Source organism: Lynx canadensis, chromosome B2, assembly GCF_007474595.2.
Source record: "Lynx canadensis isolate LIC74 chromosome B2, mLynCan4.pri.v2, whole genome shotgun sequence".
Classification (NCBI taxonomy): domain Eukaryota; kingdom Metazoa; phylum Chordata; class Mammalia; order Carnivora; family Felidae; genus Lynx; species Lynx canadensis.
Window position 1 is genome coordinate 32,490,293 of NC_044307.1, and position 21,235 is coordinate 32,511,527.

General features: G+C 53.0%; 2 protein-coding genes across 3 annotated transcripts; both read right to left on the bottom strand.

Annotated features, from left to right (window-relative positions):
* Positions 1-355: 355 nt before the first annotated feature.
* Positions 356-7,834, bottom strand: RGL2 (ral guanine nucleotide dissociation stimulator like 2). Its single transcript, XM_030315233.1, has 18 exons — positions 7,745-7,834; positions 7,331-7,530; positions 5,957-6,040; positions 5,520-5,698; positions 5,351-5,401; positions 4,965-5,262; positions 4,443-4,694; positions 4,254-4,357; positions 4,072-4,156; positions 3,902-3,970; positions 3,631-3,705; positions 3,010-3,042; positions 2,766-2,887; positions 2,573-2,668; positions 2,363-2,474; positions 1,962-2,252; positions 1,168-1,282; positions 356-1,038 (listed from the first exon to the last, which is right to left on the bottom strand). The coding sequence occupies exons 2-18, from the start codon at positions 7,487-7,489 to the stop codon at positions 827-829; spliced, it is 2,337 nt and encodes a 778-aa protein (XP_030171093.1). The 5' UTR covers positions 7,490-7,530; positions 7,745-7,834; the 3' UTR covers positions 356-826.
* A 761-nt stretch (positions 7,835-8,595) lies between these two features.
* On the bottom strand, positions 8,596-21,034 carry LOC115513812 (TAP binding protein). Of its 2 annotated transcripts, XM_030315239.1 has the most exons (8): positions 20,832-21,033; positions 20,522-20,692; positions 20,034-20,294; positions 11,846-12,244; positions 11,110-11,451; positions 10,897-10,986; positions 10,706-10,743; positions 8,596-9,706 (listed from the first exon to the last, which is right to left on the bottom strand). In XM_030315239.1, exons 1-8 carry the CDS (start codon positions 20,866-20,868, stop codon positions 9,695-9,697), a joined length of 1,350 nt encoding a protein of 449 aa, XP_030171099.1. In that variant the 5' UTR covers positions 20,869-21,033; the 3' UTR covers positions 8,596-9,694. The 2 variants fall into 2 exon arrangements, with proteins under 2 accessions (XP_030171099.1, XP_030171098.1); XM_030315238.1 differs by lacking the exon at positions 10,706-10,743 and having other exon boundaries at positions 20,832-21,034.
* Positions 21,035-21,235: the final 201 nt, after the last annotated feature.

The window sequence follows — 21,235 nt, forward strand, 5'->3', positions numbered from 1 at the left end:
AGTTGTTCTTCCTTTTCTTTGTCCTAAAATTGTTTCTTACAAATTTTCAACCGGGGGTTGTCCTTCATATGGATCACTTTAATTGGGTGGGTGGTACTTGACATGGGTCTGTGACAACTGCGGAGAAAAACTTAAGAGCAAATAAAAGGACTGGGGTGGAGGGGTTGCTGGGGAGCAATTTCCTCACAAAAACTTTTGAGGAAACCGTTTTCACCAACACCTCACTTTCAGCAATGGGATAGAAATGGGGAGAAAACACTGGCCTCCTTCTTGTTTCTTGGCGTCTACCTTCAGCCAACTCTCTACCCCCACTCCCAGCAGCTAGACCATACACACTGCAACGACAAGGGAGTATAATTTATGTAGTGTTTTGGTTTATTATCTTAGTGTTGTCACAGTGACAGGAAACCCCACAGTAGGAAAAAGAACTCCTACTAGAACCTACTTCTTGCCATCCCCTCTCCCCAGGGCTCAGAGCCTCTAGGCTTTTCTTCTCTCCCTCCTTGCAGGCCTTTCCTTGGCCCTTGGCATGCTAGCATGTGGCCAGGAATCAGAAACCGATTCCACTTTCTACCACTAGCTGTGTGCCGCATTCATGGAAAGTAGGGAGCTACGCACAGGTATCCAACTTGGTTACCAAGATTACCAGTTCCCCCAAAGCTGAATCCCTCAGCCGTCTGGTAAACCAGTGGCACTTCACTGCCCCAGGGTGGTTGGCCACCTTTCTGGGTTTCTTCCCAGTGCAACATGACTGCCACCATTCAGGATGGCTACCCACATCTGCTATGGCCACCATGAGTTCTGTTGTGCCGGCAGGGCTTCCTCCTCAGAACAGTGCCCGGGCAATCTTCCTCCCTGTGGCCTTGATCCTGGGAAAGGAACCCCCTCCTCCCTCACTTGGGGGAGTTCCTGAGGCAGAGGGGCTGCTGGTGAGACCCAGTGTAGCAAGAGAGGGCCTTCGCCGCTGCCGTAGGAGGAAATCGTGCGAAGCTCCATCCATAGCGTAGAAGACGTTAGCCGAGGGTGGGATGGTCAGCTCTGTGTGTTCAGAGAGGGAGTGTTGAGAACAAACATGGTCATTCCCCCCACAACCACCTGGTTGTGGACGCCTTCCCACTGCTGGGCATCCCTCTCCGCCCAAATCTGACTTCCTTCATGGCCTCTCACCTCGCTCCCCCGGTAGCAGCTGCACTAGCTCATACTCCGAAGCCACTGCAGAATCACGATTGTTTTTTTTAAGGACACGACTGATGACACTCGGAGCCTTGTCCTGGCTTGTCACCTAGCAGGACAGAGACCAAAAGGACAATAAATTGGCCATCACCTCTGCTTTCTAGCCTTTCAGTTCTAACCACTGATCCCAACCAAAAATGGTTACCGGTGTCAAACACTTTAGAATGAACAGGGAAACCCTATACGGTGGTTCCCTGTACTGCACAAGCCTATACTCCATGGTGTCCAGTGAAATAGGGCTGCTTCCCTATGACAAAACTGCTGTTGGTTCTGAAAATCTAATATGGCCACCAAAATTCAAGGTGCAGCAGCTAATGCAAAGTAGCCTTTAAAATAAAACAGCTGCCATAACCTTGGGGAACCTGGGTGACTCAGTCAGTTAAGCATCCAACTCCTGGTTTCAGCTCAGGTCATGATCTCACGGCTCTTGAGATCAAGCCCCGAGCTGGGCTCCGCACTGACAGCATGGAGCCTGCTCAGGATGCCCTCTCTCTCTCCCTCTCTCTCCCTCCCTCCCTCTGTCCCTTCCCCACTTATGTGCACACACTCTCTCTGTCCCTCTCAAGGTAAATAAATAAACTTAAAAAAATAAGAAAACAGCTGCCATAACCAAAGGTCAGAATTAAAACTAGAATCATCCTCTTCTTGGCTATTCAAACGTAAGACAACACCTGTAGCCCCACAAGGCATCATCCTTCACCCCTACCCCCAGCCCACAGCTTCCTCACCAAGATGCTCTTGTAGACGCTACCATCTTCCCCCAGCTCCATCTGGACTCGGATGATTCGGCAATCAGAGGCCCCTGGCCCAGGCCCCCCTCCCCCACATCCAGTCCCCCTGGAGGCCCCCTCTGCACCCCCACTGAGTGGGGAGCCACAGGAGGCGGAGCGGCGGTGACCTCGAGAAGGCCTGGGAGAGGACGCTGGGGGAGAGAGGTGGCTGGGATCAGCCGGACTGTGCAAAGATGGAGTGCTTTCCAGGGCAGAGTCCAGAGATGAGACAGACGGCCACTTCATGTGCTGGGGACAAACAACATGGGGGACTGGCATGAAGGCAGAGAAGTCAAGCAAGAAACATTCACAAGGGCAGGTTCAGTGTTGAGTCAGAGGTCAACAGGAACAGGGCTCACCTGGGCCAGCCGCGTCAGCAGAGGGGCAGGGGCTCCAGGTACGTCACCTCCCCCGACACTGGGCCGGTCCCAGGAGACAAGAGGGGTGGGACCTCCAACAGAGCCCAGAACCCTGGAGTGGCAAGAGACAGGGAGGGTCAGAAGAAGAAGGGCTCTTCTCCCAAGTAGCTTCCCCAAGATGCTACCCCCCCTACCCGCGGACTCCCTCACTCTGTCCACTGTGAGATGACCAGCGTTGGCCGAAGCACCCGTGGGGCAGGAGGGTCACTGGTACCAGGTGGCTCCACCTCACAGGACACTCGATGGCTGTGAAGAGGGGGAAATGGGCAGAAGTCAGGACGTGACACACCGATCCCCACACTCAACCCTAGCCCTGGAGTCCCAACCTTGCCCAGCCAGTCACCTCTGGGCCTCTGTCAGTGGCCGGAGCCCCTGTAGCCACCGCTGAATATCAGGGTCAGGTCGGAGGTCATAGCCACGACATTCGTTCTGGAGCCGCCGCAGTTCCGAAAGGACAGCAAACTCCTAGGAAGGAGCCCACAGTCTGCAGAAACCAAAACTCAGGGACCGCCGACTTTCCCCATCTCCCTCCCCTTCCTGGGACATGACTAGAGATGTCTAGCATCCGGCCCATGCACTCCCCTCACCTTCCTCCGCTTGTCAAAATTGATGTATCCGTTCTGCAAAAATAATGGGGATGGGGTGAAGCCCAACCCTGCCACAGAGAGACTACCCCTTTCCAAGCACACACACATCCACATTCAACTCACACACACTTCATTCACTAGGCCTCTGACTCCTCCGTCCTTTCCCTGGCTCCCCCTCACTCCCGTCATGCCCTAAGCCCCCTACTTTACCCTTGAAATTGAATGGTCACAGGTAGAAAGGGTGTCCATTTCATAGATGAGAAAATCAGGGCTCAGAGAGAATGAGGAACTTGCCCAAGATCTCAATGTTTGTTTATTTAACAAATGCTACATATGCTTACATTTAGGGCATGTTCTAAGCACTTGCCAAACATTAATTCACTTAATCCTCATAATAACAGACTGACATAGACACTGTCACTGGTTTCCTGTTTACAGATCACTAGGCACAAAGAAGTCAAGCAACTTGCCCAAGTAACAGAACCAGAATTCTGGCAATCTGGCTCGAGCCCTGGAGTTCAAGCGCTAACACCCCACGGCACCTTTCTGGAAGGTCTGTCTGGCCCTGAGGCCCATTTGTTCCCTCATCACAATGCACACATTAACACACACACCACCGACCTCCAGCTCATCCTTGGAGGCTGCATCCAGCATCACCAGGTCCTTCAAGAAGGTGCCAAGATATGGGACCACACCCTGAGGTCAGAGGTCAGGATTAGACCCCCCGCCCCTGATCTGAGAGCTCTCCATTGCTCTGTACTTTCCTATCCCATTGTCTTGAAGGACAAATTTAATTCCCCCACCCCGCTATGCCTCCCCTCTACATCCCTCAGTCTGCTGCCCCCCACACACTCCTTACTCCTTCACAACCACCCCCCAACTGGTCACTCACCCCACCCCGGGAGCCAGACCTCGGGGCCTTCTTGGAATTTGGCTCCAGAGAGGGCTGCAGCTTTGCCTCCTGGGCGGGGGGAGGGAGGGGACAGAACGAGGAGATATAGGTGTGGCACGTGTGGCACGGGGAGCAGGGGTAGCTGGGAACACCAGGGAATAGGGCCTCACCTGCAGGAGGAGCTCCCGGCTCTGGGAATAATTATCCTCCTCGGAGAAAATCTGGCAGAGGCTGGAGAAGACTCTGAGGCTGTCCCTGAGGGGTGGAAGGCAGCAACCTTGAGGATGGGCCAGGCTCACCCCCACGCCTCTTCCCAGCCCTCAGCTCCAGGCCGGTGCCCCATCCTCCCCACCTGGCTGCTTCCCCCCAGGCTGCTCGAAGCCTGTGGATGGGGCTGGACTGCAGGGCCGACACAACAGCATAAACTGAAGAGAAGTTTCGGAGCAGACGACACTCCTGTGGGGGTCACAGAGGCAGGCCAGAGCTTTGGGACCTCTCTCTCAACACCAGGGTCCCCAACGAGGCCAAGCCTCTCTCTTACCTCTGCCACACGGATCCACTTCTCCAGGAGCCGAGCCCTCTGGGGAGGACGGAGTGGCCGAATGGTCACCTCTCCAGGCCCCTCTCCAGTTGAGGTAGCCCCCAGGACAGAGCTGACCACAGCCCCTGCCACCTTGTTGAACTGTGTGACAGTAGCTCTGACGGATGGGCAGAGGTGGGAATGTCCTGGCCGGTCTCTATGACCCCACAGGCTCCCCAGGCACTGAGAGGGGACCAGATTGAGAAACAGCTCCTGCAGGGCAGAGGTCAGAGGTTAAGGTTCATAGTCAAGCGAGGTCAGCCTTCCAATATCAAAGGTGTGAGGATCTCAGGTGGCCAAGGAACCAAAGGGGCACAGGGTGTGAAGGGTAACAATCAAGGGGAAAGGGAGAAAGGTCAAAACTGAGTGGACAGAGGAAGCTGGGAGCTGGATCAGGAAGGGTTGGAAGCAAGGAAAGGATCTGGAGTGAGGGAGAGGTTAGTAAGGGGGAGGGGGGGATGGGGTCAGAGGTCAGGGTCTCACCGCATCTAGCAGGGTCAGCTGTTCGGCCAAGTGGTCAGCGAGGAACACCAGGACATCCGTGGGGTCAGCAGGGGGGTCGCCGGGGAGGGCCAGGGACTTAGGAAGGTCTGGGGCCTGGGGGTCCACCCGGGACCGGAGGTTGCGGATGAGGTCAGCGCTGCCCCCCCCAACACCCTCCCCTGCTGCATACCCTGTCCGAAGCAAGAAGCTCTCAAGCCGGTCAAGCTGACCCTTGACCTCAGAGCCAAAATCCTCAGGGTGAGAGGCCAGCCAGGTTGACAGTACAGAGATGGCTACCCTGGGAGAAGGGGAAGCAGCCAGGGGTCAGGTATCAAGCTGCAGCTCAGCCAGAGGGAACTGTGAGGTTAACAGTCGGGGTCACTCACCCTATTGTCCTCTCTAGTTCATCAGTAGGATGAGATTCAAGAGCTTCCAGCCTGGAAGAAGAGATTCTATCTGCCCATTTTTTCCCAACCCCCAGTGGCTTTGACTACTTTGGTGGGATTTTCTGGCTTTAGAAAGCCAGATACCATCTTGGTCCCTTATGACCCTGACCTGTCAGCCACAAGCCCTAGCAGGGCAGGTGTGGAGGTGAAGGCCCGGTGGGTGGCCAGGAAAGCTGATGTGAAGGTCACGTCAGCCCCTGATGTCCGAGCATCCAGCAAGTGTCTGACCAGGGCCTCCAGAGTGCCAGCTCGGAGCCTTCGAGACGAACGCGGGGGAGGCGTTGGGGCCTGTTGGAGACAGAAGGACAATTACTGACCCTTTTTTCACCTTTTCCCCTAGATCTCTGGGGAAAATCCCAGACCTAGGAGATGGTCCAGGCTCGCCATATGAGATTCAGAGAGGGCAAAAGACTTGATCTAAGTCACATGGCAGAGTCCAGGTCTCTAGACCTCCAACTTAGCACTCTGGCCAAAAAGTTGGCCAGAGGAAAGGGGGCTGGGTGGTGATGATGGGTCAGAGGTGAGAAGCCAAAGTCAGGATCTCACCAGGGGATCAAGAGGCCGATACTGGCGGCTTGTGACAGTAAAGATGGCACCATCCTCCTCCTCATCCCAGACAGACACAGGGGCCTGGAGGAGCAAGGAAGGGGAAGTCAGACAATCCCACACCACCCCCCACAGGCCCCAGCCCTCACCCCCAGGCCCTACTCCTCCCTCTGTACCCCTCACCTGTGGTGGCGGGGGACAGTACCAGCGAGTGCGAGGGGTGGGGGGGGCTGGTGACCCCAGGTCTCCCCCACTGGGGCCCAGACAGCCCCCCCCAAGCCGCCTCAGGGCCCGGTGGAGTCGAGGGGGTGGCAGTGGGGAGGTGGGTGGGATGCACGAACCCTGGGCCTGGAGACCGCTGTGGCCCTTTCCCCCCAGAGCTGAACCCCAACACAGCACAGAAGCAAGGTGCAAGGGGAAGCGAGAGAGGCAGAAAGCCAGAGGCAGAGACCTTGAGAAGCTGGAACCTCAGTCACCGGCACAGCAGCAAGCTCCGCCCTCCCCCCCTCCCCCGCAGGAACTGACCGAGCCCTAAGAGATAGTCCTTCCCCTTAGCCCCCTTCCCCCTGGTCCCTCAATGCTGGAGACCCCCTCGAGGTGGCGGCTCAAATCCCAGTACAGGAAGGAGAAGGGGAAGTTGGGATGATTGGGGGGGAGGGGGGGGCGCAGACTCAGAGTCACGTGGCCCCAGCCCCTCCCCCAACCGATCCCGAAAAACCAGCCCTGCCAGTCACCCTGCCCTCACCCAGTCTCTGGACCCAGGAGTCCAGGGCCTTGGGGCCCCGAATCCAATTTCTGGCCCCTCCTGAGGCCCCGAATCCTGCTTCTGGCCACCACCATTAGTCCCGGAGGAAAGCTGGTTACCCCCCCACACACACTCAATCTGGGATCTTTCCTCCAAAGTCGGAGAACCTGGGCTTCCCGCCTCCACTCATTGCCCAGCAGGAGAGGGGGAGGGGTCACAAAATCGAAGGGTTCCCTCCCAATCCCAGAGTCAGAGGAGTCGGTTACTGTGGAAACAAACCCCTCCCCGCCAAACAAAAACAAGGAGGGAGACAGGGACCAAGACACAATGCCCAAAGAGGCAGGCACACTCTGGCATAAGCAGGTAGAGCCTGAGACCCGCAGGACAGAGAGCCAGACGCTCTGGCAGTAACAGGGAAGGTTCCTGCGGGCAGGTCCTGAGTCACACTGCCACAGAGAACCACAGAAATTCCGGGACTCCCCGCAGCGGGGAGACAGGCAGCCACCCAGCAAGAGGCGCGGAAATTACTGAGGCTGAGGGAAAGAGATGAAGGGACACACAGACACCAGAGAAAGGTGGAGAGTCTCCGAAATTTATACCTCCCCGACTTCCCACCACCCGCGTCTCACCTCGTCTTCTTCCTCCTCCTCCTCTTCCTCCTGCCCCCCGCCCACGCCCTGGCCACTTGGGCCCCCACCCTCTTCGGGGTCTCGGCTCCGGAAGCTGCTCAGCACGACTCCCCCGGGGGGGCTCGTGTCCCAAAGCAGCCGCAGGGGCCGCGGGAGCATGGCCGAGTGAAGGAATCAGCGGGGTCGGGCCATGGGGGCGCCTGGGGAGAAACGGAGGGGGGGGGCAGGTGGAGAGTCAGGTTGGCGCGGGGGATCGGGGAGGAGAGGGACGCGGGTGGGTGCCTAGGTAACCGTATGGAGGTCCTGGGGGGGAGGCAACATAGGAGTGGAATATGGGGGGCCCTGGTGCATTTGGGGGATGAGGGGGTCACGAGTACGGGAACGGGCAGGGTCACAGGGTGTTCTGGCTCTGACCTGCTCGGGAATGGTGGGAGCAGCGCGGGTCCCGGGCCGCTGTTCCCGTCGGTCTCCAGTCCCCAAACGAGTCCCTGGACCGAGTCCCCTCCTCGGCTTTTCCGCACCCCCGTTACCCCCCCGCCAGGCTCCCGGGCCCTCCCGCCCTTTCCGCTCCCCCCCACGTCCGCCCGCTCCGACAGCAGGAGCCAAAAAGGGAAGGAAGTGAGGACAGGAGCCAGGGTTGCGGACTAGGGGAGCCCTGGATGCCCAGCGGCCAGAACCCAGGAGCCCGGGTCCCCAGCTCCGCTGTGCTCGGGACCCCCTACTCGGGGATCCTGGAGCCCTCTTCGCCCCACACTTAATTGGAATGGATGCCGGTCTCCAGCTCCCGAGGGAGGACAGGGGCCGAATTTGACATTCCCCTCCCCACTACACAACGCCGAGGCTAAAACAACCGTGGGAAGCGCTTTAGGTGGAGAGGGATCGGTTACTCCACCCCGCGGGGTTACACTCCCCACCCACACCCACGCGTGTAGCGGACCGGAATCCACTCCGCGTTTTCCGAAGAGCGCTGGGTTCCGGCCCTCTCGCAAGGGGGCGGAGCAGGAAGTCGACACATCCGGTTCCAGATTCGACACTCCCGGGTTTCCGGCGCTCGGCGCTGGTGTCTGCGCTCCTTTCTGCCCACCCCCAGTGCACTTTGCTAGAGGGCGTCCTCCCCGCCTTGGGTGGCGCCCGACCCCGAACTGTTCCGGAGGATCGGGTGTCGCCAAAACGTTTGAGAGGTCGGGGAGATTGGCAGGAACCAGAAGTGACTGTAAGAGTCTGTGCTTGCAGAGGGGACCCGTGGGGTGGAAGGAGACACGGTGTTGGGAGCACCAGAGCATAACTTTATTCCAGCGGCCTGGCCGGCTGTCCTGCCCCTCGGACGTCCCTAGGCCAAGCCGCCGCTTCCTTCGTCCAGTAGTTACCTGACCCAACACTTGGCTGTTCAATACTTAGGATGTAAAAAAGACTGATTTCTTCTGATGAGCGCCCTCCAGTGGGCGCCCGGCCCTGTGCCGCAGCGGGGACACAGCAGTGGACAGACAGGCACGTCCTTGCCTTAGAGGAGCCGACGGTCCGGAAAGGGAGACAGGCATTTAACAACGACTCGTACAATCACTTAAATACAACTGATGAACCGCACAGGAGGAACACGCAGCGGTCTGAGGGAATAACGAGGCTGTCCTGGAGCCCAGAGAGGGCGAGAGCAGAACAGACAAAGGGAACAGACCAGGGAAGGTGGGAGCCGTTGGAGAAAAGGAATAGCCATCGGTGTGGTGAACATTGAGGGGAGGGCTGGAGGGCAGAGGTGGGGTTGAAGAGGCAAGCAGTGGCTCCAACGTGGGAGATGCACAGGCCAGGACAAGAACGGATTTAGCTTCTAGAGCACTGGTTCCCCAAATGTGACGCCTGTCCCAGTGGTCCTGGAGACTGTTTCAGTGGGTTTATGAAATTAAGGCTATTCATAACAATACTAAGATGTTACTTGCCTTTTTCATTCTCATTCTCTAAAAACAATGTACTGTGGAGTTTTCCAGCAGCTGAGTATTGACCTCATCGTCCTCACAGCTAATGGAATGCGTGCTTATGTGTTCTTGTGTTAAATTTTTCTCAGTTTTAAGTTCTAGTATCATTAATATCTAGTTTATAACCCACATAAGCAAAGGTTCTTTAGAGTTCCTGACCGTTTTTAAGTGGTCCGGAGATGAAAAACAACAACAAAAATCGAGAACCACTGCCTTAGAGCTCTAAGAAGGGAAATGCTATAGATTTGTGTCCTTTAAAAAAAGCATTCCAGCCGCTCCTTGGAGAGAGAGAGGTTGGAGGGAGCATGAGCAGATGATGGTGTACTATTTGGTGGAGCTAGTACAGTAGCTCAAACCAGAGATGACGGCGGCTTCCCCAGGATGGTGGTGAGTGTTCTCACTGGGCTTTCTGGAAGAGAAATAAAAAGGAGGTGAGGAATGCCGGGTTTTAGGAAGTGACATGAAATGCTCATGATCAGTCCAGAGATAAATGCACCATCATGGGCACAGAGGGTGGCAGAAGAATGGGGCTCACAGTTTCAGGGGGTTTTCTGCCTGGCAGATACTGCCAAGGGCTTTTGCTTAATCCTCCCAACAGCCTTCAGAGGCTCTGCTGTCTATACAGTAGCCACCATCCACGTGTGTCTCTTGAACATTTGAAATGTGCCTAGTCTGAAAGAGGAGTATTAAAATTAATTTTAGGGGCGCCTGGGTGGCTCAGTCAGTTAAGCATCTGACTTCGGCTCAGGTCATGATCTCGTGGTTCGGGAGTTCGAGCCCCACGTTGGGCTCTGTGCTGGCAGCTCAGAGCCTGGAGCCTGCTTCGGTTTCTGTGTCTCCCTTCTCTCTCTCTACCCAACCCCCAACTTGTACGTGTGCACATGCTCTCTCTCTCTCTCAAAATTAATCGCTTAAAAAAATTAATTTTACCGGGTTTTTTTTTTTTATGTTTTTTGTTTTTTGGTTTTTTTTTTTTGCTTTTCTTTAAGTAGGCTTCATGCCCAGTGTGCAGCCCAATGCAGGACTTGAACTCAAAACCTTGAGATCAAGACCTGAGCTGAGATCAAGAGTCAGCCGCTTAACTGACCGAACCATCCAGGTGCACCTCTTCTTACCTTTTTGATGTGGCTGCTAGATTATTTAAATGTACATATGTGGCTTGTATCATATTTCTGTTGGACAATGCTGCCTAATTTTTTTTTTTTTTTTTTACCCTCACATCCAAGGAAACTGAGGTGTTGGTTAAGTGGAATATTCAAAGTGGCAGGAGTCAACCCAGGTGTGTGTGAATTCCAAGTTCAGGTTCTGCCCGCCATGCCAGTGGAAGCCAGAGCCTTCCTCTACCAGTGAGGAGTTGCAGGGAGGGTCTCAAATGAATAGGGAAAGAAAAGAAGAGGAGAGCTATTACCTTCTCCTTTGAATCCTTCGAAGTACACATGTAGGCAGCTGTGGAGAGAGATTGAGAAGGGATGGGATGGGGGAGTGAGGGATGGGATGGGGGAGATGAGATTGCGAGGGATAGGTGTCAGGCTTCTGGGAGTAGGCAGGGACTGTCATGGTCACAGTGGGGGTCAGGGTCTAGGTGGGACTCACACTCACCAGCCCAGCCCAGCGCTTTGATGAGCCCGAGGAGGAGAAAGGCAGACAGGAAGAGGCCTACACCATCCTCCAGGGTGGGCCCAGACAGACCTGGCAGGTGGAAGGGAGAAAAGTGAACCCCTTAGTATCTTCCCGGGGCGCCCGCCCCCTTCCCTCCCCCCCTCCCCTGCCCCCCCTCCCTGCCCGTCACTCCATCCTCCTTCTGGCTCTTACCTGCCACCTCCAGGGTGACCTCTGCGCTGCGCCCCAAGGCCGGCAGGGTGGGGTGGTGGACACGACAGGCATAGCGTGCCCCATGATGCTCGGCAGTTATGGGGACCGGCTGCAGGTGCGCAGAGAGGCTGACGGTGCCGTCTGAGTGGTGGAGCAGGGCAGAGAGCCACTTCTGCCCCTCAGCCTTCTGAAAGCTGCCCTCTGGGCCACCCCGGAGCTCCCACTCCACTTCCAGACCCTCAGAGGGATAGAAGTGGGACACGAGGCATTGCAACTGGGGGGGTGCCTCCCCCCGGGTAGCCCATACAAGAGGTGCCGGTGTCAGGGATACTTTGGGTGGCTCTGGGGAGAAAACATGAAAGGAGCATGGGGGGAATCAATCCACATTGTCCTCCCATGGAGACCCTCAGTTTGCCCCATGGCTTCCCCCAAACTGGGTTTGAGTTTTTCTCTCCTAGGATGGGGAACCCGCTGTCTCCCCACTGGTGCTTCAGAGGGATTCCCACGCTAAAACCCTCAATCCCAGGGACGCCTCTTCCTCAGATTTGGGAACCTTTATCCCAGTCACTCAGATTCCCAGGGACTTCCACCATTGCCCCTCTGAAGCCCAGGGACCCCAATCTACCTCCCATCACTCACCCAGCACCCTCTTCTCCCCTATCCCTCTTCCATCATGATGTCCCCATAATGCCAGTGCCCATCCTTTACCCGTGGGGACCCCTGGACCCCAACTCACTCTGTACAGCAAGCTCCAGAGCGACCTGCCCTTGCAGGTATGGCAGGTGTACAGTGGCCAGATAGGTGCCCTCCTGGAAGGGCTGCACTGCAGGCAGCCAGAGGGTCCCATTTCCAGTCCACGGACCCCATGGCTCATCATCATCCCAAGCAGCAAATGCCACTGCCCCCTCTTGGGCAGGTGGCATTTGCTCACTCAGCCCAGGCGTTGCAGCCAGGAGTAGGTGCCCTTTGCCCAGGTGCTGGCGTCGCCACTCCAGCCCAAAGGGAGGGGGACCTGGGGCCAGAGATGTAGCGGCCTCAGAGGTGGGGGGCATGTAGGCAAACTTCAAGTCCAGCAGAGCATCTTGTCCCAGTCGGATCCGAGGGGTGGGGGTGTGGGTGAGGACAGTCAGCACAGCTGGGGAAGATGGGGAGAGGAGGGAGGGGAAAGGGCATGAGGGAGAGAAAAAGAAAGGGAAAAATAGACAAACAGAGTTATAGGGAAGATACAACTAGAATTCACCCAGCCCTCAGAGAACACCTCCTTTTCTGATTCCATCTTCTAGTCCTCCCTGCAAATCCCCTTTGTTCTGGGACTGGGTGGGAGCCAAAGTAGCTGAGAGTGAGCAGATACAGCTAGAGATGAATAGGGGCAGGGAGTGGGGACAGTCCTTGAAGGCTGGGCTGAGCACACAGCCCACTCAGTGGGCTCTGAGAGCACTTCTGACACAGCCTGAACCAGCCCAGTCCCCATGCACCACCCTTCAAGAGCCTTTAGGCTTTAAAGAGCTTTTGAGGCCTTAAAGCCTTAAAGCTCACTCTTGTCACTGGTGAAGACTGTGAAGACTCAGGGATGTCAATCCTATGGTGCCGTACAGAGTACTTTTTGACTGCTATTTATATGGTCCTGTAGACCAGTTGTTTCACTTTTCCGTGGCTCAGCTGAATCTCCTAAGTGGGAATAATGATGATGATCACAGTGCCTATCTTACGGGGTTGTAGTGAAGGTTAAATCATATAATGCCTCTTGCTACCCGAAATTATTCATTTCCTGATTCTGGATAACAAAGGCACCTATATATGAAAGGCACTTAGAACGGTACCCAGAAGACAGTAAGTCTACCAAAGTGTTAGCTGTGGTTACACCTGACCATCAGCCAGACCAACCGAACGTGCCCCAACTCGACAGCATCTCTCCCCATCAACATTCCCTCCCCCTGCTCCAATGCCCATTCTCTCTGCCTTGATGAATGATCACCACCAGCCCCACACCCGCCCCCCCCCCACTCCCCATGCTAAAGGGCTTGGAGTCACTAAGACTCCATCCTCTCTAATGCTTTCACTCAACTAATATTTATTGAGTACCTGTGATGTTCAAGGCAGAGCAGTGACAGGCAGTCCCTGCCTTCAGATTTCTTACAGTCTAGTAAGGGAGACGATGAGTAAATTGCCAAACATAACATACTGTGTACTATCCCAACCAGGCCCTAATTCTGTCTTCCAAATAGACCTCACCTGTTTCCAACTCAAGTTCTCACCAACATACATTTGGACAATTACAGCCTCCTCTCGGGCCTTCCTATCCTTGGTCTCTCTCTTCTTCGATTCATCATCCACACTGGAGCCACACAGTGTCGCTACAATTCTGATCCAGTCACTTGCCTGTTTAAAAAACCCAGCTGCCTAGGAAGCCAGCAACTAAAGGCACAGGCTGAAGCTAAATGGCCCAGGCTCCATTCCTGGCCTAGCTTCTTACAAGCAGTTCTTGGACAAGTTACCAAAGTGCTCTGTCTCAGATTTCTTCATCTGTGACATGGAGATGATATCAGTACCTAGTTCCTATGGCTGTTGAGAGGAATAAATGGGATCATGTCTATAAAATGCTTAGAATAAGACCTGGCCATAGAAAATGCTCAGTGAATGTCAGGTGTTACTATTTTCATTACTGTTGTCGTCATCATCACCACAGACTTGCTGGGTATCTCGAAGAAATCATTTAATCTATATTTTTCTCATTAGTCCAGTGATCTGATCCTTGCCTACTTTTGTAAGAATTAAGTTTAAAAAAGCCTGGCTTTTGGGACAATGGCGCACACACTTCTGATGGTTCACTATCATTTATAAAGCCCAGATCTCAGGGTACTTGATAATCCACCTGCCAACCTATCTGTCCAGACTTCTCTTGCACCCTAAGGACCGGCTCTAGAGGCTCTAGAGAATCCCTTTCTTGTGACTAGTAGAAATTCTAATCAGGCCGCCTGGGTGGCTCAGTTGATTAAGCGTCTGACTTCGGCTCAGGTCGTGATCTCACAACTCGTGAGTTCGAGCCCCGCATCAGGCTCTGTGCTGACAGCTCAGAGCCTGAGCCCATTTCAGATTCTGTGTCTCCCTCTTTCTCTGTCCCTCCCCCACCTCTCAAAAATAAACATTTTTTAAAAAAATTTAAAAAAAAGAAATAAACTCTAATCATTGGGCCATTCTTTGCTATGGTCATAGGTTCCTTCGGTTTATAATGTCCTTCCCCATTTTCTCCCAAACATCTAAATACTTCATGTCCCACAAGGTCAGGTCCACTGCTACCTCCTCCCAGGATGTTTGGGTCCTTCCCATAAAAGTCCTCTTTCTTCTCTTGTGATTATGCAATTTTTAATCCTAGTTTCTGAGCACTACAAGGTTAAACTTCTCTCAATGTTATGGGAGTTTTTGTTGAATAAATTAAAAATAAAGTAGGTAATTCACTTAGTTTATTAAAATCCAAAAACAGACTCTTGAATTGTCAAAAACCCATACGATTTTAATAAACAAAATCTGAAGGTTTTACAGGTTAACCCTGAAGCTAACAGTGCTCTTTAATATGGGTTGATGGAGGGGCACCTGGGTGGCTCAGTTGGTTGAGTGTCCGACTCTCGGTTTGGGCTCAGGTCATGATCTCACGGTTTGGGGGTTCAAGCCCCAAACCGGGCTCTGCGCTGGCAGTGCGGAGCCTGTTGAGGATTCCTTCTCTCCCTCTCTGCCCCTCCCCCGCTCTCTCTCACTAAATAAATAAATAAATTTTAAAATGGGTTGATGGGGCGCCTGGGTGGCGCAGTCGGTTAAGCGTCCAACTTCAGCCAGGTCACGATCTCGCGGTCCGGGAGTTCGAGCCCCGCGTCAGGCTCTGGGCTGATGGCTCAGAGCCTGGAGCCTGTTTCCGATTCTGTGTCTCCCTCTCTCTCTGCCCCTCCCCCGTTCATGCTCTGTCTCTCTCTGTCCCAAAAATAAATAAACGTTGAAAAAAAAATTTACAAAAAAAATAAAATGGGTTGATGGAGCAATTTTAGACCTGCATCCTACAAACTGGACTCTGAAAAATACAAATGGAAATTTGTACCTGTTTTTATGGCTTGTATTACATAGGTTTTTGCTTTGCTATTAATAAAGTGAATGGTAACAACTATTATAAAGTATTACAGAAAAAAATTTAAATCCAAACCTAATCAAGTGACACGATGAAGAAATACTTGGCCAAATACAGAATGTAGGAAATTCTACAGAACAAGTGACAAACCAGTACCATTTGGGGGGCTGGGGGGAGCAATTATAGAATAAAAGAGACAAGAGACAAAACTGTTGTGGACTGAATGCCTGTGATACGCGCCCCACCCCACCCCCCAAGCTCATTGTTGAAGCCTTCCTGGCCAGTGTGACTAAACTGTTGACTCTTGAACAACACAAGTTTGAACTGTGAGGGTCCACTTATATGCAGGGTTTTGGGGTTTTTTTTTACAGTACAATACTATAAATGTATTTTCTTTATGATTTTCTTTTTTTTTTCTAATGTTTATTCATTTTTAAGAGAGAGAGAGACAGAGCACAAGCAGGGGAGGGCCAGAGAGAGTGGGAGACACAGAATCCGAAGCAGGCTCCAGGCTCCCAAGTCATCAGCACAGAGCCCAGCGTGGGGCTGGAACCCACAAACCGCGAGATCATGACCTGAGTCAAAGTCGGACGCTTAACCGACTGAGCCACCCAGGCGCCCCTATGATTAATTTTCTTAATAATATTTTTTCTTGGGGCGCCTGGGTGGCGCAGTCGGTTAAGCGTCCGACTTCAGCCAGGTCACGATCTCGCGCTCCGTGAGTTCGAGCCCCGCGTCAGGCTCTGGGCTGATGGCTCGGAGCCTGGAGCCTGTTTCCGATTCTGTGTCTCCCTCTCTCTGCCCCTCCCCCGTTCATGCTCTGTCTCTCTCTGTCCCAAAAATAAATAAAAATGTGGAAAAAAAAATTAAAAAAAAAATAATATTTTTTCTTTAGCTTACTGTAAACATACAGTATGTATTACATATAACAAAACATGTGTTAACCATTGTTTACATTATCAGTAAGATTTTCAGTCAACAGTAAGCTATGAATGGTTAAGTTTGGGGAAAGTCAAGTACACAGATTTTCGACTGCTGGGGGCGGGGTCAGCGCCTATAGCCACCCCCACCCCCAATACACACAGTTGTTCAGAGTAAGCTGTATTTGGAGATAGGGGCTGTGAAGAGGTGATAATGGTTAAATGGGATCATTAACATAGGGCCCTAACCTGATATGCTGGTGTCCTTTTAAGAAAAGGAAGCAACACCAGAGCTCACTTTCTCTCCTCCATGAGGACACAACCAGAAGTGGCCATCTGCAACCACAAGGAGAGAGCTCTCATCAGACACCAACCCTGCGAACACCTTAATCTTAGACTTGATCTCAGACTTCTAGCCTCCAGAACTGTGGGAAAATAAATACTAAGACATCTATTCTGTGATATTTTGTTAAAGCAACCCAAGTAGATGCAACAACCAAATATGATATATAGAACTGTTTTTGACCCTGATTCAAGCAAACCAGCTGTAAAATAACATCACTGAGACAACTGGGAAAATTTTAATATGGGCTAGGAATTAACTGATATTAAGGAATTATTGTGTGGTTTGTTTATGACAATGTTTCTTTTTTTAAGTTTATTTATTTATTTTGAGAGACAGAGTGCGAGCAGCAGAGGAACAGAGGGAGATGGAGAGACAGAATCCCAAGCAGGCTCTGAGCTGTCGGCGCAGAGACCTATGTGGGGCTCGGTCTCACGAACAGTGAGATCATGACCTGAGCCTAGATCAAGAGTCAGAAGCTCGGGGCGCCTGGGTGGCGCAGTCGGTTAAGCGTCCGACTTCAGCCAGGTCATGATCTTGCGGTCTGTGAGTTCGAGCCCCGCGTCAGGCTCTGGGCTGATGGCTCAGAGCCTGGAGCCTGTTTCCGATTCTGTGTCTCCTTCTCTCTCTGCCCCTCCCCCGTTCATGCTCTGTCTCTCCCTGTCCCAAAAATGAATAAACGTTGAAAAAAAAAATTAAAAAAAAAAAGAGTCAGAAGCTTAACCAACTGAGCCACCCAGGTACCCCAATGGTTTTCTGAATTTTTTTTTAACGTTAATTTATTTTTGAGACAGAGAGAGACAGAGCATGAATGGGGGAGGGTCAGAGAGAGAGGGAGACACAGAATCTGAAGCAGGCTCCGGGCTCTGAGCTGTCAGCACAGAGCCCGACGTGGGGCTCGAACTCACGGACCGTGAGATCATGACCTGAGACGAAGTCGGACGCTTAACCGACCAAGCCACCCAGGCGCCCCACAATTGTTTTTTAAAAAATGAGAATTAAATACCATACACACAAACTGCGTTAGGACAGTGTATTTGTCAACAAACATTTTGAAGTATTTGATAAGAAATACTGTCTAAATGTGTATTAGCAAAATTACCAATGATCTGTGACACTAGAAAGATTCATTTTAAATTTTACGTTAAAACAACAACTTTCATTTTCTTAAATCCCTAATCAAGCAGAAATGCTTGAAAAGGAAGACTGAGCACAGCAACTAGTTTTTACCCCCAGGGGTCTGTGAGAAGCAGAGAATTGTCCCACCTGGGCGCTCTCATGGCTCCCTATCTGTACTACTCTAATGGCCCAAATTGCTTTCTACTCTACATTACAATTACCCATGACAAACCTGCTGAGAACCTTCTAGAGAGCAGAATCTACATCTGATCACCTTTTTTTTTTTTGTTTTCCAGAGAGAGAGAGGAGAGAGAGAGAGAGAGAGCACACACAAGTGGAAGGGGCAGAGAGAGGGAGACAGACAGGGTCCTGCAGAGCCTGACCCAGGGCTCAAACTCAGGAACCCTGAGATCATGACCTGAGTGGAAATCAAGAGTCAGCAGCTTAACTGAGTGAGCCACCCAGGTGCCCCCTGATGGTGTTCTTGACTCTTAAAAATGTCCAGGGCGGGGCGCCTGGGTGGCGCAGTCGGTTAAGCGTCCGACTTCAGCCAGGTCACGATCTCACGGTCTGTGAGTTTGAGCCCCGAGTCAGGCTCTGGGCTGATGGCTCGGAGCCTGGAGCCTGTTTCCAATTCTGTGTCTCCCTCTCTCTCTGCCCCTCCCCCGTTCATGCTCTGTCTCTGTCCCAAAAATAAATAAAAACGTTGAAAAAAAAATTAAAAAAAAAAATGTCCAGGGCTACCCCAAGATTCTGACTTAATTCTCCTGGAGTGGTAGGATTCAGTGTATTTTATTATTTTTTTAAGTTTATTTATTTATTTTGAGAGAGTGAGTGAGCTCTGGTACATGAATGAGGGAGGGGCAGAGACAGAGAGAGAGAGAGAGAGAGAGAGAAAATCCCCTCCTCGGGCCGGAACTCACCAACCATGAGATCATGACCTGAGCCTAAAGCAAGAGGCTAACACAACCGACTGAGCCACCTAGGCGTCCCTATATTCAGTACATTTTAGAAACTTCCAACAGGACTCTTACTTGCAGCCTGGACTGAGAACCACTGGGCCCTAATTTATCCTTGGTGCTAATAAATATTGAACCAGTGAATACATTAACAAAGTGATATGATAGTCACATGATAGTCACAACAGAAAGGCGGATAGGAAACAGCATCCACATTTTACAGTTGGAAAAACAGACTCAGAGAAAAAGTATGTTGTCACCCCCACCTCAGTGAAGCCAGAAGCCCTGGGAAATACTCCTTGCCACTGGAGAGAGCTACTATCCCCACAAGGAGCAGTTTGCCTCTGCCCCTGCCTAGGGTGGGTCCTGGGAGCTAAGAACAGAAGTGTAGGCAGAGGTGATTAGGCAGTTGCTGAGGCCCTTTCCCTGGTCCTGTAGGCGATTCACTCTCAGGGAGGAGGGTAGCAGGAAAACGGTCCTGGGGAAGGGAAGGGAGGGTACAGCCCTCAGCTGGGGTTTATCTGCTGGTTGGGCTGTGTCATTTACAAACAATGGCACAAGGAAAGCCTGGCTGGCTCAGTCCAAAGAGCAAATGGCTTTTGATCTCAGGGTCTTGAGTTCGAGCCCCAGGCTGAGCATAGAGATTACTTAACATACATACATAAAATTTAAATCAACTTTAAACTTTTAAAAAAAGTCACACAAGATTGAGGGAAGCCAATAACTACTCATATCCTACCCACCTTCTGCTGCGAGAAAGGTGAGCTCCTAGATACCCAGTTGATTGTTTCTATCTGCCCACTTCCTTCTCATGCCTCCTCTCGGCAAAGTGCCAGACCCCTGGGCGTCAAAACCGCGTTGCACCATGCACAGAAATGGGTCTTTGCAGTGGAAACCATGAGGTCTCCTGCCCTGTCTCTTCCTCCAAGTCCACCATTTGGTGACCACAGAATCAGCGCATCTTCACGAACTATAGGAAAGGGGCAGTCAGAAAATGTCAACGCTCTAGAGCGCAAGAGCCTTTCTTTTGCTAAGTGCAGAAGTTCCGGATGTGAGCACGGATGGGGCTTGAACCCTGGTTTTTGAAACAGAGTGAAACGCAAGATAAAGATCCAGGAGGAGAGGAGAAAAAAAATTTCCTGCTTCTGAGCCCCTCCCAAACCCCATTCCCTTACAAGTTACTCAACGTCCAGTGTAGGGAAAGTCAGCCACTCTTCCCAAAGCTCTGCCCCTGGGAACTCCACGAAGCCCCACCCCCAAACCGCAGGCTGTGGGTGGTTGTTTTCAACTGGGCAGGAGCTAGAATAAGCTGTTAGCGGTAGATTGTTTAATCTTAGCCGAACCGCCTTGCTTTACAAGTAAGGAAACTAAGCCCCAATTAGTTCCAATTAAGTTCCACAGAGCGAGTCACAGGCAGATCTAGACCCTTAGAATCTACCCGTTCACCTCTACTTCCCCGTCCCAGCTACCTGTTACCATGGTGATGAGATTAGGTTCCGGCTGAGGCTCGGACTCTGGTCTCAGGAAGCTGGAGAGACTTAAGATCGGGCTGGACACGCTGACCAGGAGCCAAGTCCCATCCAGGGCCCGAGGGCAGCTCTGCTCCGGGGTCAAGCCACTGGCCCAATTCGCTGAGGCAGGGAGCGGGAGGTAGCGGCTCATCTCGCAGTGTGGCGCAGGGGCGTCCGAGGGGTACCGCCTGAAGGCAGCCTGCAGGGCTCCCGCGGGGTCTGTGAGCGCGGACAAGGGAATTGCTGCTGTAGTCACCACCAGGAACGCGACGGGGAGGGCAGCGTCCAGGGAATTCCAAATGCACAAACTACCCAGTAGTGAGAGATTTACAGGTAATCCAGGCTCATTTTACAAGGGGAAACTGAGGCCTGAGGTCACAGTGCGACCTAAAGAGGAGGGGGTTTCGGTGGAAGTGGGAGTTGAGGGCGAGTCCGGGATGACTCACCGCGCACTTTGAGGTAGAGCTCGGGTTCGAGGTCCGGCCGGGGAGGTAGTCTCCCTGGGCCCTGGCGCAGCAGCAGTGCGGCGGGTTTCTTGGTCAGGCGGCCCCCGCCCGCGTCCTCCACCATCCAGCACTCTATCACCGCGGGTCCCGCCGAGACGGCGGTCACCAAGCCTGGAGGAGAGGGGCGCGAGTGAGGGAGCGGTCCAGAGGTCAAGCGACCCTCGTCCCGCACCCCCAGCGTCCGGCGCGTGGTGGGTCACCTCCCTCCGCCTCTTCCCTGTTCTTGAGCAGAGTCTCGGGGTTCGCTCACCCAAAGCCACGGAGAGGAGCAGAGACAGGGGCTTCATGGCGCTGCGATCTGCTCAGCTCTGAAACCTCCACTTCTCCCTTTCACTTTCATTTTCCTTGAAAGGCCGGCTGGAGAGTCGCCGGAAATGCCCTCTGGTTGGGTGAGGCCACGTGGGAGGCAGGTGCTTTCCGCACAGGCCAGGCACAGATCCCGGAACACTATCTCCAGTTCTGATCTGGGGACCACAGCCCCGCCCCGCCCCGCCCCTCCCTCTTGGACCACACAGCACCACCCACTTCCAGAAACCCTCCCCAACCCTAGGCTCCCCCTCGGTGCCCTCCTTCCAGAAACTACTTCCTAGAGAACCGTTACTCCGCTTTCCCCAACCTGCTTCGGATCCCCAGCAAACACATAGGGGCTGTTGG

Bases quoted from the DNA above. Each gene is read 5' to 3' on its own strand.
- RGL2 (XM_030315233.1), bottom strand. From the start codon at position 7,489: ATGCTCCCGCGGCCCCTGCGGCTGCTTTGGGACACGAGCCCCCCCGGG. The intron at 6,041-7,330 runs GTGAGACGCGGG...TTGCTCCTCCAG, and splicing joins AGGAGGAGGAAGAAGACGAG to GCCCCTGTGTCTGTCTGGGA. The intron at 5,263-5,350 runs GTGAGTGACCCC...CCCTTCTCCCAG, and splicing joins GAACTAGAGAGGACAATAGG to GGTAGCCATCTCTGTACTGT.
- LOC115513812 (XM_030315238.1), bottom strand. From the start codon at position 20,868: ATGAAGCCCCTGTCTCTGCTCCTCTCCGTGGCTTTGG. The intron at 20,693-20,831 runs GTGAGCGAACCC...CCTCTCCTCCAG, and splicing joins GCTCCTCTCCGTGGCTTTGG to GCTTGGTGACCGCCGTCTCG. The intron at 9,707-10,896 runs GTGAGTGTGAGT...TTTCTCTTCCAG, and splicing joins CAAAGCGCTGGGCTGGGCTG to AAAGCCCAGTGAGAACACTC.